We start from the raw sequence: 24,092 nt of genomic DNA, 5'->3' as shown, positions 1-24,092 counted from the left end.
TTCAATACAAGGTTAACAAGAAGCAAATGCATTTGACACATCTTTATCTTCCGTTTATTGCAAATCACTGCTTAAGGAGCCTATCGAAACACAGGCTGTAACAAAGTCTGAAAAGACTGCACCTACCCTTTCCGTCATGTGGATAGGTTTATATTAGATTTATTGCACTTCCTGTACATTGAAAATTTAAACTCACTTGTTCTGCCCACAGCATACTTCAAATTGTTCTTGAAATAAGCAGCATGATACCAATCGAAAAATAACAAAAACAAAAGTCAAACAACACCTAATAAGATGTAATATTTCATAAGTTACAAGCCCTGTCCATTTGCATGTAGAGTGTAGGCCAGAGCCTGTCTAAGAACAAAACTACTTATATGGTATTAGACTGCTCTCATTAGACATTGTAATCTATAAAGTTGTATCTATGTACAGTTTTATGTAGTTCTATAGATTCTTAAGTATTTGCTGATATTCATAAATTCATACCAAAGAAGGTGTGCTGATTGAGGATCACGTAAAAAAAACAACTTGACCCTGACTCAGTTCACCTGTGCTATGCATTGCAGGACCAGTTAAGGGGGATGAGGTCTGTTAAGTGAGCTAAGGATGAACCATTTTGTCTGTGGTGGTGATAATGGATGAATGATGGTAACGGTCTCGGAAAGCAAAGTCCGCATTTTCCTCAGTCAACTGCTTGGTTTCCATGCCAACCTCTGACAAAGAAGGTGTCACCACAATCTGGTCCTGAATTGCTTGTTTTCCCCTAAAGGAGAAAAATGTTTTAGTGCCATCAGTGGCATCAAGTGCTGTATATTAACTCAAAGACTCAAGAAAAACACTCCTAAAGTTCAAAGAGACAAATCATTTTTCTGATCCATCACCATGTCAAAAGTTTTATTTGTAGAATTTGGCATAGGAAATCTCTTAATGAGCCAAGGCAAAGGATAAAGTCATCAATCAGTAGGAGACATTTTAAGAGTTTCCCGAAGAACAAAAGGGAGTCACAGCTCTACCATAACCTCATCACCATACTTTACATGCCTAGGCTACTCAGAGATTCTATAATCCATCATAATCTATCTGCTCAGGTTTCTCAGAGAGTCCTTAATCCATCATACTCTACCTGCCCAGATTACTCAGAGAATTCTTAATCCATTGGAAAAAACTGAAGTGTGCTGCTGCACCTATCAGAAAGAGAACAAAACAATCAATATTACCAGGAAAAAACTCTAATCTTAACACACATAAAATTCATTCTCATTACAATGTCACATGTCAAGGGGTAGGATATGTTAGGTGACAACTGAGCAGTCAGTTGTTGAAGCTGACGTGTTGGAAGCAGGAAAAATGGGCAAGTGTAAGGATGCGAGTGACAGGGTCATGGATGCCAAAGGCTTATTAATGCACTCATCATCTCTGCTACTATGGATAGCAGAGTGTAGGCAGGTGAAGGAGGCATGGCAATGATAAGTACTTAATAGTATGTATACACAGTTGCTGAATCCACCTATCAAACTATTCCAGAAATCCCACACGGCAGCTGCAGAACACACTGACCATGCCAAGCCACAACCACAAATGCAAAAAGACTACTCTTAGCAGTTTTCTCATCTTAATAGACTGAGTAATAAAAGTATTTATACATGAACTGTTTGCAGAAATGTTTAAAATAAAATATTAAAACTTAGTTAATTTTAAAATTACTACATGCAAAAAACAAATTAATATTAAAAAACATATCCTTTTGCACAGGGATAATTTTCAACATTTGTGGCTGTTTATCAGATTCCCATAATCATGTAATCCAAACAGTCCAAACAGGTGGGGGAAAAACCTGTTGGCAAACCACAGTTACCTGTTGGCAAACCAGGGCTTGCTTTTCCAATGTAGAGGTACAGGAGGAGGGCAACACTAATGTTCACCAAGGCATACACCCACTGGATGACGAACATTATCATAACAGAGCACAGAGCCTACACAGGATTAGACACAATCTTTTTCTTAAGAAGTACATAAAATATGCTTAAAATGATATTTAATTTAAACTACATACATTTCTCAAAATATTTTGTAACTGCCATTTAAGAGTACACTCACGCCAATTAATGCTACCCAATGGTTGCAGAACCTGGCATAAAAGGATTTTGGGATTGGTCTGAGTTCTGATCCCTCCATCTTTTGTTTCAAATCTGTAAAAATAAAGAAAACATTGAAAAATTTAGAGCTTGACCACTTCATAAACATTCCATGTCATTTGATGAACTCTCTAACTCACCATTCTTTTCTATTGGCTCTCCTGGTAGCTGATCCAGTTCAATAGGGCTTTCAGTAAGCAAGGCCTGTTTCCTCTCCACTCTTGGCTCAGACTCCATAAGCCCTACCTGGCTGCTGGTCTCATCATCTTGGCCAAAGCTTTGCTCAAACATCCCCTCATCCATTACTTTCTCTAGTGGACTCTTGTTGTTCAAATGCAACCTGAAACTGCTGTTCAGTGTTTCCTTAGCAGGAACTTTTGCCTTCTTGCCCTGGGCCCTGGCTGTGGAACTGGAGGCTCTCTCTTCTTCTAGGCTGTCTGCAGTGGGCAGTGGGAATATCTGGTTCATGTCCTTGGTGAACTCCAGAAGAGTGCCATTGTTGGTGTTGTTCATGACACTGTTGCTGCCATAGCATGGGTGACTGGTAGCCACCAGTGGTTTCCTTGAACTGGGTTTTTCAGTTAAGGGCTTCCTCTGCTTGGCTTGCAGCTCATAGCTTTTGGCCACACAGAAGTAGCAGTAGTCAATAATACTATAGGTCAGCATGAAGTTGATGGTGACGATGGGAGCCAAAACGTTGACCTGCCCGATGAAGATGAAGGCCATGGAGATCAAGCTCGTCAAACAAATGGCCGCCACTGGCGTTTTGTTGCGACCCTTCTGCAAATGAACAGGGGTGGGAGAACATGGATGCAGTGCACATACTCAAAGCAACCGATGTGTTTACTGACTACATTAAAAACTGAACAAGCAGTGCAATATTGGCCATTCATATGGCATCAAAAACTTGCTTGGAAGCTATGCCTGACTAGATTTTAATAAGTTTGTGCTTTTAATTAATGAAAAGCCATGATAAATAAGATAAGAACAGACAGTCTAAATGAACATAGTAAAAGAGTCATTTGCTTTCCACATCTTCCCACAGTAATCTCTCACAATCTCCACATATTATTTAGCATCCAACTAAAACAATCCAGAGAAAACATCTTTTCTGAATTCTAACAATACACAACTTCTCTTAGTTAGTCACTCACTCACTCACTCTCTCTCTCTCTCTCATCCTGGTTAAGGTGTGATTAGTGCTGTGCTTGTGCCCCTGGTACTATCTGGCAGGGAGCCAGGCTAACCTGGGCTGGCCTTGGCTCCAATTCCTGCATTTGTTCTGGGTCTTTGATTCGAGGCCGAGATGTCTAGGGCCTGCTTCCAGTCCACACAGTAGGGCCAGACAGAGTGAGGGGCAAGGGAAAGGACAAGCTGTGCTTTCTTTTTCTTCTTTTTTTTAAATTTTTTTTAAAAAGCCATAATTAGCCCTTTATATGTTTTTTAGATGAGCAGTATAAATGCCCTATAAGTAGGAAGTCCTCCTTTTTATGGACACTATCTGCCTCCCTGGACACACCAAACAGTGCTTCTGATTAAGCATGATGGCAAGGATTTGATTTATAAAAGTAGTATCACTCAGTTTAATCTGTTTTATCCCAATTGTCTGCCTCATGTCTAGAATATAAAAATACAATTCAGGCTGTTAAAGTATTTACAGCATGAAAAGTTGCTTGCTTTCTGTTTTTAACCTACAAAGAAATGCACAAATTGCTGACCACTCCAGGCTGTATCTGGGTTTAAAAAAAATTCTACAACTACATTATATTCTAAAATGTTATGCTACAATTTTGGCCTCTGAGATAATATGCTTGCCTTGCAGCACTGACTGAAGTCTGTGTACCCACCCACTGGCCCAGGAAAGTCAGAGTTGGGATAACTCTCTCCTGGGCAATACACTGCAGAACCCTGGGTGCGCCATACAAGCCACCCATACAGGAGGCCAGGGAGGAGACATAGAGGCCCAGCAGAAACAGGAAACCCACCAAGGAGACCTGGGGAAAAAAAACAGAACAAATACATAGAGGAAGAGAGTGCACAGGACCCCACCCAACCCAGCTATGCTCAGCCCGCAGGAAAAGAAACAAACAAAAAAAAAAGTCCAGTTCAAAGCAAATCAAAGAAATAATTTGCTGAATTAAATAAATAATTCACTGAAACAACGAATTAACCAAATTTTTGTTACAATGAATAAGCCTGTTCATTGTCTCATTAAAAACTATTTTCCTGGAAAATTAGAAATGTTTGTTTTATGTTCTTAATAATTGGCTATCGGGGTAATAAGGATGCAAAACTCAACATGCTTCACTGGTTTACCCATTTCCCTAAGCCTGCATATGTATCTACCATCACACTGCAGGTAGTCCTGCAGTCTGTGCTTCAACTCTGAGAAGCTCTAGCAGGGACCTTGTCCTGCACAGCAACCCTAGCCGAGGAACAGCTGTATGACCGCCAGAGAGGGTGAGGCCCGCAGACACTCACGCCCCAGCTAGTCCCTGATCTCAGCGATCATACCAGCTGCTCTCATGCCATCTACAATATAAGCAGCGTGAACTCAGATACCCTTCTACACCTTCTGGATCTTCAGGAGTATAATTAAATAAATGTCGAGAGCTGAACCTCAAACCGCTCTCACCACTGATTCATAAATATAACTAAATGTATGCTTTAAAGTTACTACAGAGTACAATCTGTAAGTTACTGGACAGCAACACAGTTCCTGTTGTTTTGCCTCTATACACTAGCTCAGGGTGTCTGAAACAGTTACTATGATCATAAAGTGGAATGGCAGCCTTTGAGGGTATTTACATAATCTTTTGGGAAAAATTATAGATTTTTAAATAAAATTTTAATGTGTAGTACTTGTAAATCTCTTACAGCCAATAACTACCTTAAATACTTCAAATGAGAAGGAAATCATTCTGAAGCACATTTTGTGAGTTTTTATAAGCCTGTAGGTATCTAATGCACAATTTAAAAAAAAAAAGACACCACAAACAACCCTAAACCTTTAAGCTGAATACAATGTCACATTACCTTTTCTGCTATTAAGAAGTCATAGCGCAGGGCGTCTCTGGTACATATAGCTCCCAGCAAGAATACAAAGACAAGATACAGGAACCACCTGCAAAAACCCACAGTCTCACCCCCATGAGGGTTCTACAAACTGCCTTTATGCAACAAATCCCTGATCAGAGCACTTACTCAGAAAACTGTCAGAAATATCCACCCCTACTATATTAAAAACATTCATTTATTAGAAACCCCTTGTATATGTACAGTTATAGACTACACCCCATATTTTGCCATGCACAGTTTGTGTTAACCGTCCCCTAACTATTCATCAGCGGTCTGTTTCTGACCACAGGACAGTTGCCAGATGGAGATTTCTGCATGGCAAATGACATTTAAACCAGCAGCAGCATAGACATGTGTAAAAACTCCAGCAATAGATGAATACACTCATACAACTGCAACACCCACAGCACAGCCATGGCAGTGTCACTGCTGCATTGAGAACGGTCCTCTCTCCATAATCTGGTCATAAGTGGTCCTGTGGTTAGGTACTTGCCAGTATTAAAAGGTGTAGAGGCTAGCTAACAAACTGCATGGCAAGAGATGGACTATAGTCTGTAAATGTACACATATTAATGAACCTACAAGAGAGGTGGCCAGTATGTGTAGGCACTGTAAATGGTAGGTTTTTCCTTAGAACAGTGAATAGTGAAACTATTAAATAATGATTTAAATATAACCATCAAAAGATATACTGAACAGTGAATATCAAATGTATATCTAATAAAATTTCAGGTTGTAAAAGATTAGATATTTGGAGGTAAATCAGGCACATACGAGGTGAAGACAGCAGCCAGGGTCCCCACAGGGATGTTGTGCTCAGGCTTTTGAAGATCTGAGCTCATGTTGAATCCTGCCATCACACCTTTACACCATGGGCACACGCACACGCACACACACACGCTCTTAATGGCTACACAAATGCAGGAAACAAGATTTCAGCCAGAGCCAAATGACAAGATGATGATAAATATTGAAAGTCTCAGTCACATTTGCCTGTACCTGGCTTTGGTCACTGACAAAAGGCTTTTAAAACAATATCCTTAAATGGGATTCTCTCTAGAGTCAGTGATTCTACTTTTAAGATAAAAGAGAACCTGATAGAAATATGGTCTTGGGTGTAGTGACATTTGTAAAGAAGACAGAAAAGAAGAATCAGAGGAAACCAGTGACTGTTTTCATTCCCTGTGTAAACTGAAAGAATCAATCATTCACCCTATGAATGTAACTGTATCTATTAGGATATAAAAGACAAAAAAAATGGAGATCAAGATGATGATTTGGAGGGACTGGATACGTCAAAGTAATGGTTTAACATGCACTTTAAATCCGAATAGGATTAACGACACATAATCTTTATCAAGTTAGATAAAATCATCACAATATATAGCCCAGCAGAGGTACCTGTAGCAGCTGGAAAGAAAACTCCAAACACAGTGAAGAAAGTCTCTCCAGCAGTGTAGTCTGGCAGAGTGTTCTTCCACAAGAGCTCTTCTGAATAGCCAATGAATCCATGTTCTAAAAATAACACATTCACACTGGAATAATGTCTGCATTCAACAATGATTACTAATATTTTCAGTGATTACATGCAACACCATTACATAAGTTAATATAGTTTCAAAGTTATTTTGAGATAAATTACATTCAAAATGGAATCTAACCATTCACTATGAACATTAGGATGATATTTCTTCTATTTTTAGATTGGTATTGGATTATTTTTTTATGTCATATTTTTATATTGGTATTGGATTGGCTCCCACCAAGATGCCTGCAAGAGCAGTACTGGGTACAATGTTCAGAAACAAGGGCTACGTTCAACAGAAGCAAATGCTGGAATGGTGTTTGGGTGTGTTCACAGGCAAACAAAATAAGACAGACAGACAGACACTAGAGATACCCAAATACTGATGGGAAAGATCAGTGTTGTGCCAAGAAGGGTAGACTCGATGGCAGTTGTGAAAACTACGAAATGTAACACTGACACTGTATGACTCTCTGCCATGGTAAATTCAGTCTGTATACAATATAAAATATTACAGAACAGTATTAACAACAAGGACACAGGATAATACAGCTCTCTTGAATGTCACCTGACCCTTTACTTACATAAAATTATAGATTTAAGCATACCAAGTGTAATCATATGTGTATACAAAACCATCAGTGGTGAGAAAATTATCACAGTGAAGAAGGAAAGAGCAAGCGAGCAAGAGAGAAAGATTTGTATGGCCTGGTTAAGCAGCAGCATGAGCCATTTCCCTCTTGGTTATCTTGTGATGGGAAAGAATGCATTCTCTTGGATTAATGACATGTTTTTCCAAAAGGAAGTCACCACCCTTTCAGAAGCCCTGCCTGCCTCAAAGCCTCCCAAGTCACAGCTCGGAGTAGGAGCAAGAGAGAAAACGAACTGTCAACGACAAAGAGAAGAAACAACAAAGAGAAGAAAACAAGAGATTGGGGTTAAAGAGATTTGATGAGCCAGCCATGTGCTTGTGATTGCAGTATTTTTGATTGATTTACACTGCAGACACTTCCAGTCATCATTTACATGTATGAAAATAAAATGTTGCATCCTTGGACAGAATTTATTTCTCCAACAAATATATTAATATATAAAGCATTTATAAAATAAAAATTCTAGTTTGTCATTTTTTCAAGCAATATCACAGTGATGAAGAATAAAACAATGCAATACTATATTAGCTAATGTTACTATTGCAGTTATACTACTGCCAATTGCAATTCCATGAATAAACTGATATGTAATTTAAAATATATTTAGCATGGTTGGTACGGTTAAATATATTTGTTACATAATTAAGTCTCTTGAGAACTTCAGACTTGAGAAATCCGTGAATCATTGTAATGTCAGGTTGTTTAGATTCATTCTGGTGGCCATATCCTTTGAGGTATACATACTCATAGCATTGTTTAAGGTGAAGATTCAGTGACATAAGCATGTGTAAGCTCTTTAAAAAAATAATAATAATTATAATAATAAATAAATCAATAAATCAATAAAAAACAACAACAAGCAAGCTACACCTACATGCCAGACACAGACAGGGAGACAATGAGAGAGATTGTGACTGCCACCCTCCTTGACATCTTTTCAAATCAAATCTGCATACAGCTATTTATAGTGAGAGTGCTTCTCATCTGAAGTTGGGGACCAGTAAGTGATGTGGAGACTTCAAGCACAAGGCTACGATTTGCTTCCTGCCTGTTCTTTCGTCCCAGGCCAAATATGTGGGTGAGCCCGGTTAACACCCTCAACCGAAAACCATGAGCGCATATACATTTCCTGTCCAAACTGAGGCATTGCAACAGGGTGTCTTGAATGTCCCATCGCAGAAACACAATTTGTGGACAGAAGAAAACAATTAAAAATAAAACAAAAGTAACTGGACTAAATTAATTTTGACCACTGACCAACACACTTAACAGTATTGCAGTTATAGAAGTTATTGAGTTATAGAAGTCAGTTCAGACTGTGTGGGACATTGGGGGTGGGGGTAGGATAAATGCCCCTCTTAAGAAAATCCCACTGAAGAGGACAAGGTATGAGAGGGGATGTTTTTTCCCCTTGTTTTGGCCCCTAAAACAAATGCGCTCATTGCAATGGTATGAAATTTTGAAGAAATCTCAGGAGGATAACTGCTTGTAACTTGCTCTTCTTTTCCAGCCATAGCATTTTAGGTATGATCTAACACAACTGCAAGTTAGTATGTGCTACCCTCACTTTTACCAAATGGTACTTTTTAGGAACAAATGATTAATTTCTATGGTTTAGGACCGCACAGTATTGCAAAGAAAGGTCAAGAGATCTGAGAGTTTTACAGTAGGGTCAGGGGAAGTTATTCTGTTATGACTGTGCTGGCTGCCTGGCCTTGACCATCTGATTAACAGCATTATCCAAGTGCAAACACATCTGTGTCCCAGCTCCCTTTTCCTGCCACTGGCAGGTAAGTGGCCCATGTGATGCCCGAAGTGGAACCCACTGGCACGGTGCCAGTGGTGAGATCACTTCAGTACCATGAGTTCTAATTGGAAAACCCTGGAAAAATTAGGAATTTCTATTCACTATACAACCCAAACAACCCAGCCTGGATCCAGGCCCATTTCAAAGGAGTAAACCAAAAGAGTGGAACACATGCATGGGGCACAGGATAAGAGCAGCAACAGTAGCCAAGGGAATAATCTCTCACATTCTGAGAAATTCAGTAGAGGTTTTTAATCTCTTCCTGTAGTTTTTAATACCCTACTCTTCATCTTTTACTGCATCTTAACATAGGGGTCAGGGGGTGCAGAGTATATGAGAGATAGAGAGAGAGAGAGAGAGAGAGAGAAGAAAGAAGCAGAGAGAATGGAAGTATTTTCTCCATTAGGGACAGGAAGCCAGTAATCAAGAGAACAGGAAGTGCTGGGGTGGACTTCCTGAAGGGTTAGTGTGAAAGTACATACGGGCCCGTCCTGTGGAGCTCGGGCCCTTCCTTCAACCTGAAACAGCACCCAAGACTCCTGTGTAAACATCATGCAGCACGCAGAGAGGCCTTTCAAGTCGAAACCCAAATGCTCTGCAGAGATGTAGCTTCTCTGCTTTAAGTTTTATCAGAATTTTATAGTATTTATATACATAAAATTGGAGTTAGAGTTCAGTCTCATACTGCACTTATATTAGACTCCATGAGAATGCAGTGCAATATTCACATCGTGACAATTTTTGTGTTTTGGTACTGTACTCCAGCACATTTATTTTTAAATTAAAACCAACTATGAAGTCAAAATGTGACACTTCAACTATAGCTTGACCATATTCAGCAGCTTTAATTTGCTGCTAATTTAATTTAATTTTATCAATACTGCATGAACCAAATAGGAACCGTAGCCCTGCTTCAGGGAGTAGACATAACAGTGCAGGGATCCAGAAGTAATTAAATTAATTCAAATTAAATTTCCCCAGTACTCTGGTAGGTGTGCAATGCAGCAATATCCAGACCCTGGTGGTTTCAGAGGTTTTTGCGACCAGCCCTGTCTGTAGCAAGTGAAAATGGTGCTCAGTTCATTTCAGATTATGAGACTGACTCAGCTATTCTGAGAAGGCTGTTCCCCATTATATACAGCAGAATTTATGCTGCTCAGTCACATCAGTAAAGACAAGTGAGTAAGTTCCACTGGCAGTCACAAATGTGCAACCACTCATGTTTCACACATGGCCTTTCTGCTCTTGAGGATTATTAGTGATTTGAATCTTGTGGTAAAACCGGAGGTTATGCTGCTTCCTCTGTTTATGGTAGCTTCTGAGACATCTATGCCTTCATTTCAGACAATGGTTTTGATTTGCCCAATAGCTGTACATGGGGATTTTGCACAAGATTAAAAATATTCTACAGTCACCCATTAGTGTAGTTTTATCAGTTGGGCCATGATTATAAGGCTCACTAATATAACTATACATTAGTTAATTTTGGCACACCTGATGTGTTAGCTGTGTCCCTTAAGCCTCATGATAGCCTGTTTTTCTGTCCCCGACAATTTATGGTCATCACGTTTTGAACACAACAGCTGAGTCCAGATGCAAAAACTACATCTAGAACTAGCATAGCTTGTTGTGCATGTGCTAACAATGTGAGGACAATGTGATGACACACAGGTGGCCAAGAAACCAGTGTTCAGCCAACTGTCCATTTACTTATGGTAGGACCCTACTATAAAATGGGCACCATGTATAAATTGCCACATGGTAAACTGTTTGTGCTTCACAATCTGACACTGTGGAATGTAGCTTTATAGTTTTAATGTTTTCATTTCAAATCCAGTATGGTAACATATGGAGCCAAAACAACAATGACTGTGTGCCTGTTAAAATTCATATGAAATGGACTATATTACTGCCAAAAAAAATGTAATCAAAATTAAAACGTAAAAGAACTTCCCATCAGCCCGACATTGACACCTACTGGACAGCTGAGTGAAAGACAACAGATTGTACAGATGGAAATGTAAGGAAGAGGAAAGCAAGGAAAAGCATCTAAAAGAAAAGCCCCGATATTCAACATGTGTCTGAAAGGATAGCCTCTACACTCAACAGACTACAATCAGAAATATAAACTTTCTAGCCAAATTCACTTTTTTTTACTCAATATAAAATATATGTTAGAGATACATCTGCAACCTAAACTGATCAGTCTCTGCATTTTTGACCAGATGAAACCCTGACACTAGGAAATATTTCTAAAAAGTTAAATTATCATGATTTCTAAACAGATAACTTCAGACAACCTGCCCATGGATATCAAGATCAACTTCTTAATGAATTATATGCAATGATATAGTTAAATATAGATTTAAAGCTTGCTGAACTAATGCTTAAGCTACATAGACCTGAAAACAATACAAATTACTTCAGTACTTTGCTTGGAATTTACTAATTACATACCTGAATCCAGGTGGCTAAAGGTCCCGATAATAAAGTCCAAAGTGGACACTGCCAGGATGGCCAGAAGGACCAGCTGTAGCCGGATGATCCATTTCACCCCAGCCAAGTTGATCCCTAGCAGGGCCAGCAGGACGGCCACAGAGATCCCCCTGACAGCCCACACACTCTCCACAGTCAGCAATTCTGCTATTGACTCTGCAAAGCCTGTGACGTACATGGCTCCAGCCACACACTGAGAGGGAACAGAGAGAAATATCGTGATGCATTAAATTACAGATACTCCATGGCTTCGCACTCAGACAGCAACTATGCTTCTCACCTGTCCAAACACATAGAGGAGGCCTACAGTGCCTCCAACTCTTCCTCCAAGAACCGTTGAGATCATTGAATAAACACCCCCACTGCCAACACTACAGCGCTCACACACCCCAATACCTGACAGCACTGTCACCAGAGCGACCAATACCACCAATGACACCAGGAGCAAGCCCAGCAACACTCCAGTGTTACCCTAGGAAAAGCAACAAGTAAACAGGTGGGTAAAGAGACTCTCTCTCTGTCTCTGTCTCTCTCTCTCTACCTGTTACATCATGGTAAAACATCATTGTTACACGTTTGTATAGTTACTGGCATTTTTCATAGAATAACACAGAATATTGACTCCAAAATTCTATGCTAATGGTCCCAGTAACTGTTTAGGACTTTAAAAAAAAATCACTTTATCACTAAAATATAACTAAAGCATTTTAGGAACATTAAATAACTATGACATAGTTTGTTGCTGCTTCACCAAATGAAGAAAACTCTAATGTTGTGTAACATCACTCACAACAAGCCAACCAGTGCGAAGAAACAACACTACTCCAAAAATGTTGATCATGCATGTGGTAAAGACACCATCCCATGTGCCAAAGAGCACAGGTTCCCATACGAACAGATTCACCTTCCACCATGGCTCAGCATGCATCTGAGAGCCCTGCAAGGAAATATACCCTACTCACATACCATGACACTACCTAGACACTACAAATGTGCAGAGACTAAGGAAACAAGGATCAAAATGTTTTAAACCTAAAGCTAAAAACAAATGACAAATGACTAAAAACAAACACATCACAATGAGCTATGCTGTTTCATGGCAGACTACACTAAAGGTTTCTCCAAGTGTTTATAAAGACATGCATGTAAAAAGAAAACTATACCTTAGCATTTTCATGGAATAACTCTTGAATCTGTGAGTTCATGTTGCCTTATAGCCAAGATTTCAACAGTGTAACATTGTCCACGTGAGGTGTTAGGGACACTGAGGTTCAAGTGGATGAGGGATCCCCTGAATGTAGCACTAATTCAGGCTACTCTACCACCTGGAAGCACAGAGAAGAAAAAAAAAAATGCCCCAAAGTTTCTAGTGAATTTTTTTGTGTTGCTACAGGGCAGTTCAAAGACTTCCACAACAGGTTTTCCAGCGTTTAAGACTGTTAAACCTTAGTTGTAGACATGGGGGAAAAAAAACAACGTTTCTGGTAAACTGTCATATGAGCCTATACACGCGCTGGTCATTGCTAATGAATTAAGTATTTACGCTGTTAATGAACCAACAGAGAACAATTATACATTCTCACCCATTTCCACTGCTATATGACATGCATTTGTAAACAATGATTAAGTGACACCAATAAAAACATCTAAAAGAGCTATATATGGTAGTAGTAGAACAAATCCCATGGGACAGATTTCCAGTTTGTCCACTACGACCATTTCCTTATGGAAAAAATGAAAATAAGTAAGCTGTGATGACTAGAACTTTTCACATAACCTATAAACTTTTAGAAAGTCTGATATTGCAACATTACCAACCTACAAACGTTTATAAAGTCTGATATGGCAACACATTTTAAAACACTTTATATAAACACGAGACATACTGCACCTTACCTATGCCTCCCGGATGCAACTTACGTGTATGTATGTGCGTCATTTAGGTGCGCACGTTAACGCCTCAAAAAGCGGCTTTATTTCTTTCGTTTGGCAGGTTATGATAATTCGAGTTTATTTTTTAGAGGTTTGAGAAAAACACAAACTACGAATCAGATCTTTCAAGAAACATTTATTGATCTTACTCTTTGTGCTGTTTCCGCAGCCATTCAGCCTTTACTACAACTGACAAATCAATTTTCTTTTAGCAACATAAGCATTCGAAAATATTAAATACCCTACATTTTACCACTTTAGTTAAAAACCATTTAATTTTACTGTGATCAACCTCTTGATCCATGCGACAGGCCTTCACTCTTAAAGTATCCTAACACTACGCGTGCAGGAGTGGACGCCCCTACATAAATGTTAGGAGGCTACTGAGCAATTCCGATGGAGACACCACATATACTCACCATATATTTTATTAGAAGCACTTTATTATAACACTTTCTATTTTGAGGCTATCCTATCTGTTGCAATACGCAAGTCTTTCTCTAGCTGTTGGCCAGATATCTTTGGGTGACCAACCACTCTCAACCCAGCAGTCACATTAAAACTACAATGTGTGTTAATGCTGTGTTATGAAGAGTCCAACATCTGGTCAGCTATAGTCAGAAACTGACCAGCAATGACATATGCATTCCCACAAATTGGCTCCATTCAACTATACTATAAAATAGATGTACAAAGTGAGGGTTCATTTGAAGCAGATTTACCCATTTACTAATATGAATTAGTAATGACAGCCTGCCTATGCATCAGAGTATCAAGAGATTGTTACTGAGGTGATGTTTCACAAATATTTCAACAGCAAATGTTAAGAACATGATACCTCATACCACTGTGACAGATATTCCCCTCAAAAGCTAATGATTACGTCTGCTGGAAATGGCTCCACCTTCTATACAGTCCTCATATATCCTAAGTAATATATAAACACTTCTCTGATTGGCACATTATGTGTACACATCATTGGTATTCAGCAAGATATGTTGACAAAAGGAATGTCTCTATTGACATTGTATATTGACAGGTGGTAGCCAGAACACAAGAATTTTTTCAATAGCTTCAAAGTAATCATAACAGTGAAACGTCTGATTGTGAAACGTAATTACAAGAAAGGAAGGCGGAAGGAAGTAAATGCAAAAGATGATTGAAAAACACTAATTTCTTTTGCTGTTGTATTTGTAAAGACAGAACACACAAGACACACACAACCACCGCCCCCCGCCCCCCGAAAAAAACCACAAACTCCACACCCAAATCTGATTAAAACTTTTTTCCATGTCTTACATATAGTACTGCATAAAAGTAATAGTATTCTATGGAAATAATTAGGCTACAATAAAATGCACACATTATATATAAAAATATAACCAGTGTACAAAAACAGTGGATTTGGACATGCAATCACCCTATTGAATGAAATGTCTGAAACCGTTAAGAAGCTAAGAAATAATCAATCAATCAATCAATCAATCACTACCCCTACTCACTTGACTTCAAATGTCTGAAAAACAGACAAGGGGGAAAAAATAATTTAATTTTTTCAACAGCAAAACAGTTGTGGTGAATCTGTTCACATTTGACTTAAGGGGCACTTATAGGTATCCTGGTTGTCCAAGTATCTGTGTTTAATTGGGGTTAACATACGTATGAAATTGCTCAAGAAATGCATCTCTCATGTGTGGAGTGATCTGAGAAGTAACTGTACACAGAAAAAATTTGTATGTTTAAAGAATGCATTGAGTGGAAAAGCTCATCATTTCTTAACGTGGTGTGAAATAAGTATTTTAAGACTTCAAAATAACACTAAACACTGCTAACTGTTGGCATTTTCATCTTAGATGGAGGAATGGACGGATAGATGGAAGAGCAGAGAAACCCAGTCTATAACAATAACATGATCTTTGATCAGTGGAGCCAGAATCAATAGGATTATGCTTACTACACAGAGTACATTCACATAAAATTTAAAAGAAAGCCTAAAAACATCCAACTTTCCCATATCACTCTTAGCATACAAAAACCAAAATGTACAGTTCGAAATATACAACTTATTTACAATAAACAAGACACTAGTTGTCTACCGACTGTTAAATTAAGGAATGTTTACAATGACTTATGAGAAGTAACAGCAACAAAGATTGTCTCTGTCCCTGACTGAGTAGACTTTACTGTTTTATAATAAGATGATAATGAATTTCCATGTAGTTTGCAGTTTAGCAGGATAGTACTGTGTCTGAAAGGAGAAATGGTGTTGAATAAAATGCAACTGTTCACAGAACTGTAAGACACTTTCATAAACAACAAAACAAATATTAGTACACAGAGAAAGACATTTACACAATGAATTAAGATTAAATTTGATGTTTAACAAACATAACTGTTTACAAATACCAAATATATGCATCTATACCAAATATCAAAATCATGCACTTCAGCCTTTTTATTCCAACTGGCCATAAAGCATAGAAATGTCAGTTGATAAATGTAAAATGTACTCTTTCAAAAGATAATTCATCTTTTAGTTCATGATTAAAGCCAGAAGACTGAATTATTAATTTGCAAATTCATTATCCAACATGCTAACCTCTGACCTTGTAAATGTCTATGTGATTGCAATGAATGGGAAAAGGTGCATCAAAAAAAAAGAATAACCAAGTTATTCAAGCTGGGCTTTTGCTTCCATCTAAATGTAAAACAAATGATAAAGAGCATTGGCTTTTTACCCATAAGGCCCAAGTGCAAATTTAGTGGGTTACTTTCTAAAGCCTAAAGCCTTCTTTAGCCTCTTTGCTTTCAAAGCCACTTCTAAAACAAAGAGAGAGGCAATAAAAAAAAAAAAAAAAGAATATTCTGAATATGTATCTGCAAATACACAAGGCACTACATGCACAAAAATAAGTAGGCCTACTTTATCCAACTCCTAAAACCAAATCAAACTCTTGAAATAGTAATTTAGTAATTTTAGTCTATCATATTAATTACTCCATGTTGTATCTGAGGTATGCTGTCCATGTATAATATGAATTATTTTCATTCCAATGAATTCCTTTTAACTGATCCATTTATGTCCAACCTGTCAATCCCTGCATGAAACTTCTACAATAACAAAAAAATATGTCTATGCAGGTCTCCTGTACAGTATACAGTATGCATGTTCTGTAGAAATCTAATATAAAACGAATGGATACAAGTCTCATTGGCATGACTTTTGTACAAAGATAAAAATGATGTCAGAAAACTATGTACCTACTCCAACGAACAAATAATGACAGATCTACATTTAATTTGTACCTTAAGAGCAGTCATCTGATTTTATACTACCTTAAAAGCAATGTGCAAAAATACATTAGCTGTATAATTTTGTTATATAAAAATTTAAAAGGAATTTAGGTCACTTCAAATTTAAGAGTTGTACATGTCGGCATTGTAAATGCTCTCTAATGGAGAAACTGCAACCAGTTTTGCAGATGTACTGATTGCAATACAAAATAAAGAAAACTTTAAAGAAAGTGCATTTTGAAATGTAGAGAAACATTAAATGACTGGTAAGATCGACTTGGTAAAGTGATTTTTCACTCGTGCTTGATTAATAAAACCACCAAATAAAAAGAGAAAATCTTCAGTTCAAATGCTTGCAAAGAGATCAACATCTGAGGATCTGGTTCTTACATTCACAGAACTCAGATACCAAGAGTATAAAGTGCTTTTAACATGATTAAAATCTTAAATAGCTTTCTTTAGCCAAACGTTTGGCTGCTTGTAGCATCTGGGGATGAAGTTATCTGTGTTCTGGTCTCGGTAACATTAACAAGAGGGAATTCTGGGAAGTCTGTTCCTCCATGACTTCTTAAGCTGACCTGTCCATTGGCAACGCTAAACTGTGAAGACAGTCCAGAGCGGGATGACTGGAACTGTGATCTGAAGTTATGGTCAAAAGTGGCTATTTGAAATGTCTGACTGATGCCCTGAGAGTCTGACTTTTTTGGAGATGACACTTGGTCCAGAAAGTCCTCAGTGGGTGACACTGAAGAGGGGTTAGTCTCATCCCCTGAAAATGAAAACGAGTGTTGTGAATCTACTAAAAGACCAAAGTTGGGCTTCTCCAAAGTTGACCTTAGAGGAGAGTTCAGGCCTGATCTGAACCGACCTGTGGAAGTGAATTGTTTGTCTGTAGAAAACAAGGGTGGCCCAGCACCATCATTCACAAAGGTGAGACTCTGGTTGTTAAGGTAGTTGTCGTTCTGACTGGTCCTCTCCAATGCTTGCTGGAGAAACTTGGAGTACTCCTGAAGAAGGCTGGCTTTCTCTGCTGGGGGCGCTTGAGAACTGGTTCCCAAGGCCTCAGTAGGGCTGCTTTCAGAAACGTCAGATGAATTGATGGATATGCTGGAAGTCACCTCTGTGTCCGCTACACTGAAGTTGATCTCTGGCTGTCCATTAGCCTTGTTGGAGTAGTGGTCCAGGAGTGACTGCAAAACTTCATCTGGAAGAACATTCTTCTCATGGCTTGCCTTGATCTCCACATTCAGAGTCTGAGTCTCAGAGAGGATTGTGGCAGGAACAGTTTCATCTATGACAGTGACCACAGCTGCCTGAGTGACAGAGGGCTGTGAAGAGATGCTACTCACATTTAGGGCATAGTCCCGATTAGCCGTGGTCGCCTGGAGGTAGCGTTTCTTTTTGAGGAACTGCATGGCATCATCATAATTTGTACTGCACCCAACTGGTTTTGCTGGCCCACCCTGGAGAGAATCGACCGTCTCCAAGTCAGAGCTCGGCTCTACATCCAATAAGCCCTTGTTATCCACAATCTCAAATGTATATCTTGTGACTTTTCCCTCCTCAAATGTTGACATGGGGGAAGGAGGCTGGGGTTGTTCCAAGGACTGTTGCTTCACACTCTTCTTGCTGGCAATCTTCTTAAGCACTAACTTTGGAGGAGTGATGATTTCATTAGTAGATGCCTCCCCAGTAAGGTGTCGGTTTCTTGGTGAAGCCCCTGGTAGCTCAACAGAATATTCTGCCACTACATACTCATCCTTCACCTTTGTGGCCACAGCATAAAGAGGAAGACATTCATTTTTGCTAAGCCTGTCCTCTGTCTTTTCTTCACCACCGCTCTCTACCACTCTGCTGGCAACAGCAGGGTTTGTGATTGGGGTGCAATTCTTATCAGTGGATTTCTGCCGTTTTTTCTTGGGTAGCGTGCATTCCTTGGAAGAGAAGGAGAAGGCCAGGGTTTCTGCGCTGCGTAGAAGGCCATCTCTGGAAGTTGCTTTATGAGCCTTCCTCTCTTTATTTTCATGACACATGCGCCTATGCTTCAGGACTCTATCAGTTCTGGAGAAGTACTGAGAATGAAATTAACATCCAAATTAAGATTACAGATATCCAGAATAGGTGCCATCTCCTTATATTAAAATCACACTATAGATCAGGGCACAGGGATCTCATGTATTCAATAAAATTTTATAAAACGCAACATTACTTTTTTTTAGTTTAAGAGTGAAGGTTTAGGCATTGTCAAAGAGCACAACGAACTCTTTATAAAATGGGACTACCATTATAAAATGGATAGTTCTGGTCATAATCTGATTGGCTGAGCTGCGCTGGAAGCCATCGTAAAATCTTTGATATACACACATCCATGACTGCTTCACAGTAACCAGATTCTGTATTAATGTGCCAGGTTCTTAAACCAATAAAACTGTTGTGCTTCTTAACAAAAAAAAAGAAAGAAAGGAAAAAAAAAAAAAAAAAAAAAAAAAAAAGCTCATTAGCAAACAACATTGCCTGGCAGATTAACTGTTTATTAAGAATATTGTTAATAATAAACTATTTACTGAGCAGAAGTGTATATCATCATATGGCTTTTGTTGCCATTTTATAAAATCAATAAGCCTCGTGAGGCTGTGTATTACAGTGATTTTATCATAGGTAAGGGTGTTTTCAGCATGATGCATTTCATTGTTGAAATTCACATCCTCTCATGGCTTATTGGTTTAGTATAGAAATTAAAAATTCTAAAAACATCACAACCTGGTGACAGTAATCACACTGATAGGGCTTCTCCCCACTGTGTGTCCTCTTGTGTCTCTCCATATGATATTTCTGAATGAATCTCATTCCACATTCATCACATCGAAAAGGCTTTTCTCCTATGGAATGAGAGTTTCATAATGTATGAAACACAAATCTTATGTGTAAATAAACTGGTATCTCTGGTTTGAAAGCAAGATCCATGATTTAAAATTATCTTACCTGTGTGAATTTTCTCATGTCTCTGCAACAAATACTTTTGAATGAAACGCATATCACATTGACTACACTGGAAAGGCTTCTCTCCTGTTGAAGTAATTGAGGATGAGCATGCAGAAGAAACAAAACAAAGCTAATCTTTGATGATCATGTTCAGGATGTGTATGTACCTGTGTGGATGAAGACATGTCTCTGTAGATGGTAATTTGTTCGGAAGGCTGCATTGCAGTGTTCACAGATGTGAGACTTTGGACTCTGATGACCTAGTGAGCCATCCTCATTAATGGTGAGAATCTAACAGGGTGACAAATTAATGCAAATGCATCATCACATTTATTCAGCTTTCTATTTCCCTGTTTACTGCTTTAAAAACCATATAGTTCAGTAAAAGTGATAAAAATGATTTAACAAATGCAAGTAAGAGTAATAGACTAGAAAACTAACAGACCCAACAGTAAGTTTTCAAAATAAATAAATAAATCAAAAATACACAGCCCTTCAAAGAGCAAGTCATACATTTTCTCTATAAATAAAAATATGATGGTATAGTTACCTTGGCAGGTGATCGCTGCTTTCTCTTCTTTTTTTTGTGACATTCTGCAATGTCCCTCCCCCGTTTCTTGTCCTTCTTAGTGAGAATTAGTGAGTCAGACAGGTTCATTTCCTGTTTAATATTCACCTGACAAGCACACAATTTAATGTTAGGCCCTAGACTAAATCACCACTGTTTAATTTAGCACAGCAACTTTAAATAAATAAATCAATTAATAATAAAAACCCAGAGAGGGAGAGAGAGAAAGAGAGAATTTCCGCAAGAGCCTAACAGGAGAAAGATCAGTGCCATTTGACACTTATAAATAATGAGGAGTGTTTATAAGGCAGTTAACACAAAGGTAACCCAGCAAATGCTAATTTAAACCTCTCTGGCATTTACAGAATGCTCCTGTGACTTACATTCACAAACATTATAATGTTGACTGAACTCACAGGCATGTGGAGTGTATATGGTAGCTTATGGGAGAGCTGCTGGGACAACTCGGACTCCTCTTCTGCATCATTTTTCACAGTCTCCTCATGAACCATTAGTTCATCATGTGAGATGAGGTCATGTGAGGAGAGCGTCCCTCCAGCTAGGTCTTCATCCTCCTCATCATCGTCGTCTTCTGCAAGGAGGGGTTGATTGGCCAAGCTCTTTTCCCCGAGAGCCATATCCAAGCTTCCTCCGCCCCTCCTGTCCACCCCTGAGGGTTCCAGTGCTCTTGTTGAGTGGTGTAGACCCACAGTGCCACATCGGATCAGCATTCCCTCTAGCTTGTCATCGATGTTCATCTCTGTGACTTATTCAGCTGGTGTTAGGTACCAGGAAAGGGCTAATAGTCATGGACCTATTAAGTATTCTTGACAGGAGTCCCTATCGTTGTCCAGAGTAAATTAAATCTCCTGTAAACCTGAGTGAAGGCTGAGGTACAGAGAAAGATGAGACAAAAAAAAAAAAGAAAAAAAGAGTATGTCTTCAAAGTTTCTAATGGCTAAGTCAGGAAAAAGGACATTTCATTCAATATCTTAAAACAAGTGAGAGCAGAGTTTTAAATGGGAAAACAATAAGCAAAATTGCACACCAATACAAAATAAACATTAAAAAAATAATAAAAATTTATACAATCACCCACACTCGATTCTAAAATACATTTGGGACTAAGAACTTGACGATCTCAAATATAAAACCTTTTTAAGTCATCTATACAGCTGGAAGAGCTAAAAATCTGCTTACTGGGCAGTACCTGTGAAGCCAAGTTACGTTAGCTAGCATTAGCCAGCCAAGATAACTGATATAAAGTAAGTTCAAGGTTTCAAGTCCTCCTTCAAATAACTAAAATATTCAACACAGCGAAGAGCCATATTGTTTTAATCATGATGGGTCCAAGTTCAACCTAGCTACCTAGGAATTTATCATTTGGCCTACTAAACAATTTGCACGTCTTAAAAAAGCTAATGTTACCACTAATAAATGATTTTGTAACAGGCCATGTCCTTGCAAAGTCAGGTGGCTAACGCTAGCTGGCTAACAAGTTATGGCGTTAGCTAGCGTTAACTACTTAATGCTAGCAATGTAGGCCGCAAAAGACACATGCCTTTGGCACATACAAATTACTGGAAGGTTTGTTGCGTTTGGAACCATCACAGACGATGTATATGCTATCGACATAACATCAGCTTCAAGTGCAGTTCCGGAGCGACTCTGTCGAAGAGTGGAGAAAAAGATACCTAGCTAGGTTAGCTAACCCGTTAGCTAGCTATTTGGCTGGGCTAGCGCCGAATGAATATTTGAATAGCCAAACCCATTCCATATCCAAAAGCATCCTTTAATAAACATCCGACATAAAATTGTGGGGACAAATTTCGTTTGCAAATGTAAAAATGCTGCTTGACCGCTACTACATCCCCAATTAGCTGACCTGGCTAGCTATGTGTATTCAGGTCCAGGCCTGGAAAATCAAAACAGCAGTTAGGTAGGTTAGCTAAACGGACAAGTTGCACTTTGGGAATGACACGATTAGCTACTCGTTTCGGAGAAAATTACCAGAATCAACGCACAATCATGTGCAAGGTTTGACTTGTAGTTTCTATAGCTATCTAGCTACGTACCTTACTCGTTTTTACAGCGCCGATGGCAATATAAATTCAGGAGTCAACATCTTCCTGTAAAAGTTTTCTGTGCAGTGCAGATTGATAGGAGCTGGCTAACTGGATGCTAATAACCAGCTAGTAACATTCCATCTGTACTGTAATCTATTTGCGGTGCATTGTGGGACTTATCTGTATTACATGGTGTCTGTTTCATTGAATTTATCCAGGTGAAGAAGATGGATTCAGATGTAGGCAGTTGTATAACTTACAAATACATCCCGTGATTCAACGGTTATTTTTATATGTAGTCTGATTTATGAACCGCATCCATCATACATGTATAATATAGTTTCTCAATTGTGGAGCAAATAGAAAAATGTCAAGATTCCCAGGGATATTGTTTTTGTATAAGGCATTACTTTATATTTTCCTGATCATGCACTTCTGTAATACAGTCATATAAAAATAATCCTGAATCTTAACTGGAAGATTCTATCAGAAGCGGGGCGGGCTAGTATTTTTGCAAAAACAATGCTGTCTTGACAGGACTGATATGAAATGTAATATACTGTTTTCTCCTTAAAGTACAAGTTTTATGGTTTTGATCTATCTGATCTACTGCAGTGTTCATCAGGATCAATAAAGCATTATCTTATTTTTTCTACCACCATAATAGAATACTGTCAGTCTTTAGACACTTCATTTTATTTTTTTGAGATTCCATCAATACACAATCATCCTAAGAGGCATGGGTTAATGTATCTTTCAAAATGGGGAAAAAAGCTAAATGTTTATGCCTTAGATATGCTTTTTATTGGTACTAATTTATTAGAAGTGTTTATTATTAGAGGTACGGGCAATTGTGAGATCCCTCCTTACATTTTCCATTACATGCATTTTCTCTATTTCATAACAGTACATGTTCAGGTAAAACAGTAGCTTGGCTGTTTAGAATCTAACATACTTAGTAATTTTAAAACCCCACTAAAAGACTTGTGGAGACTCATTATTGTAGAAACAAATCTAAATACATCAGATTTAAATAAACCTTATTAAACATATCTTTTAATGCAGATTATCCACTTGTGTGTAACCTGTTTAGACAAAATTTCACCTATTGTTAATTTACCACTCTTCCACTTTTAAGCGTCTAAATAAGTCTGCTATCAGCTCTTCAGCTAGTTTTTACCGCATTTTTACAACGCTGACAACTCAACGCAGATTTAGAGGTCTGTAAAGCAATGAGAAACCTCCTAACACCACAAGAGGGCAGCATTTACACACTATTTAACATGCTCAACGTCGTGTTATTGTGCACATCTTTCAGTTTTAAATGATTGTATGATAAATAGCAGTGTGACAGTAAACACTCCAAACTAATTTTATTTTAAAAAAGGTCCTCATTACTGATAAGAGTACTTGTGACTGACTAAGTAATTATGTTTTATGCCAGTACCAACTGTACTTTTATAGTCCAAACTCAGTTTTCATCATCATCTCTAATAGTCTACATTGGAGGGCCATCAAACCTACAGCTTATTAGAGATCCTTCTCAAATTATA

At 38.4% G+C, this 24,092-nt stretch overlaps 2 protein-coding genes across 4 annotated transcripts; both read right to left on the bottom strand.

Annotated features, from left to right (window-relative positions):
• Window positions 1–27: 27 nt before the first annotated feature.
• slc12a8 (solute carrier family 12 member 8) lies at window positions 28–13,042 on the bottom strand. 2 transcript variants are annotated; one of them, XM_027030813.3, is made up of 13 exons: window positions 12,861–13,037; window positions 12,488–12,634; window positions 11,978–12,169; window positions 11,659–11,890; window positions 6,618–6,731; window positions 5,991–6,078; window positions 5,175–5,262; window positions 3,986–4,132; window positions 2,279–2,918; window positions 2,101–2,192; window positions 1,859–1,976; window positions 1,127–1,187; window positions 28–766 (listed from the first exon to the last, which is right to left on the bottom strand). In XM_027030813.3, exons 1-13 carry the CDS (start codon window positions 12,900–12,902, stop codon window positions 604–606), a joined length of 2,124 nt encoding a protein of 707 aa, XP_026886614.2. In that variant the 5' UTR covers window positions 12,903–13,037; the 3' UTR covers window positions 28–603. The 2 variants fall into 2 exon arrangements, with proteins under 2 accessions (XP_026886614.2, XP_081569314.1); XM_081713188.1 differs by lacking the exon at window positions 1,859–1,976 and having other exon boundaries at window positions 628–766; window positions 12,861–13,042.
• Window positions 13,043–13,750: 708 nt separating this feature from the next.
• On the bottom strand, window positions 13,751–22,666 carry znf148 (zinc finger protein 148). Of its 2 annotated transcripts, none has more exons than XM_027030814.3 (7): window positions 22,549–22,666; window positions 20,890–21,361; window positions 20,456–20,581; window positions 20,073–20,196; window positions 19,906–19,989; window positions 19,684–19,802; window positions 13,751–18,995 (listed from the first exon to the last, which is right to left on the bottom strand). In XM_027030814.3, the coding sequence occupies exons 2-7, from the start codon at window positions 21,229–21,231 to the stop codon at window positions 17,382–17,384; spliced, it is 2,409 nt and encodes an 802-aa protein (XP_026886615.2). In that variant the 5' UTR covers window positions 21,232–21,361; window positions 22,549–22,666; the 3' UTR covers window positions 13,751–17,381. The 2 variants fall into 2 exon arrangements, with proteins under 2 accessions (XP_026886615.2, XP_026886616.2); XM_027030815.3 differs by having other exon boundaries at window positions 20,456–20,527.
• Window positions 22,667–24,092: the final 1,426 nt, after the last annotated feature.

The sequence above is a fragment of the Electrophorus electricus genome, chromosome 4 (assembly GCF_041902795.1).
Source record: "Electrophorus electricus isolate QZ-2024a chromosome 4, ASM4190279v1, whole genome shotgun sequence".
Taxonomy (NCBI): Eukaryota; Metazoa; Chordata; class Actinopteri; order Gymnotiformes; family Gymnotidae; genus Electrophorus; species Electrophorus electricus.
This window is presented reverse-complemented; position numbering and strand designations above follow the sequence as displayed.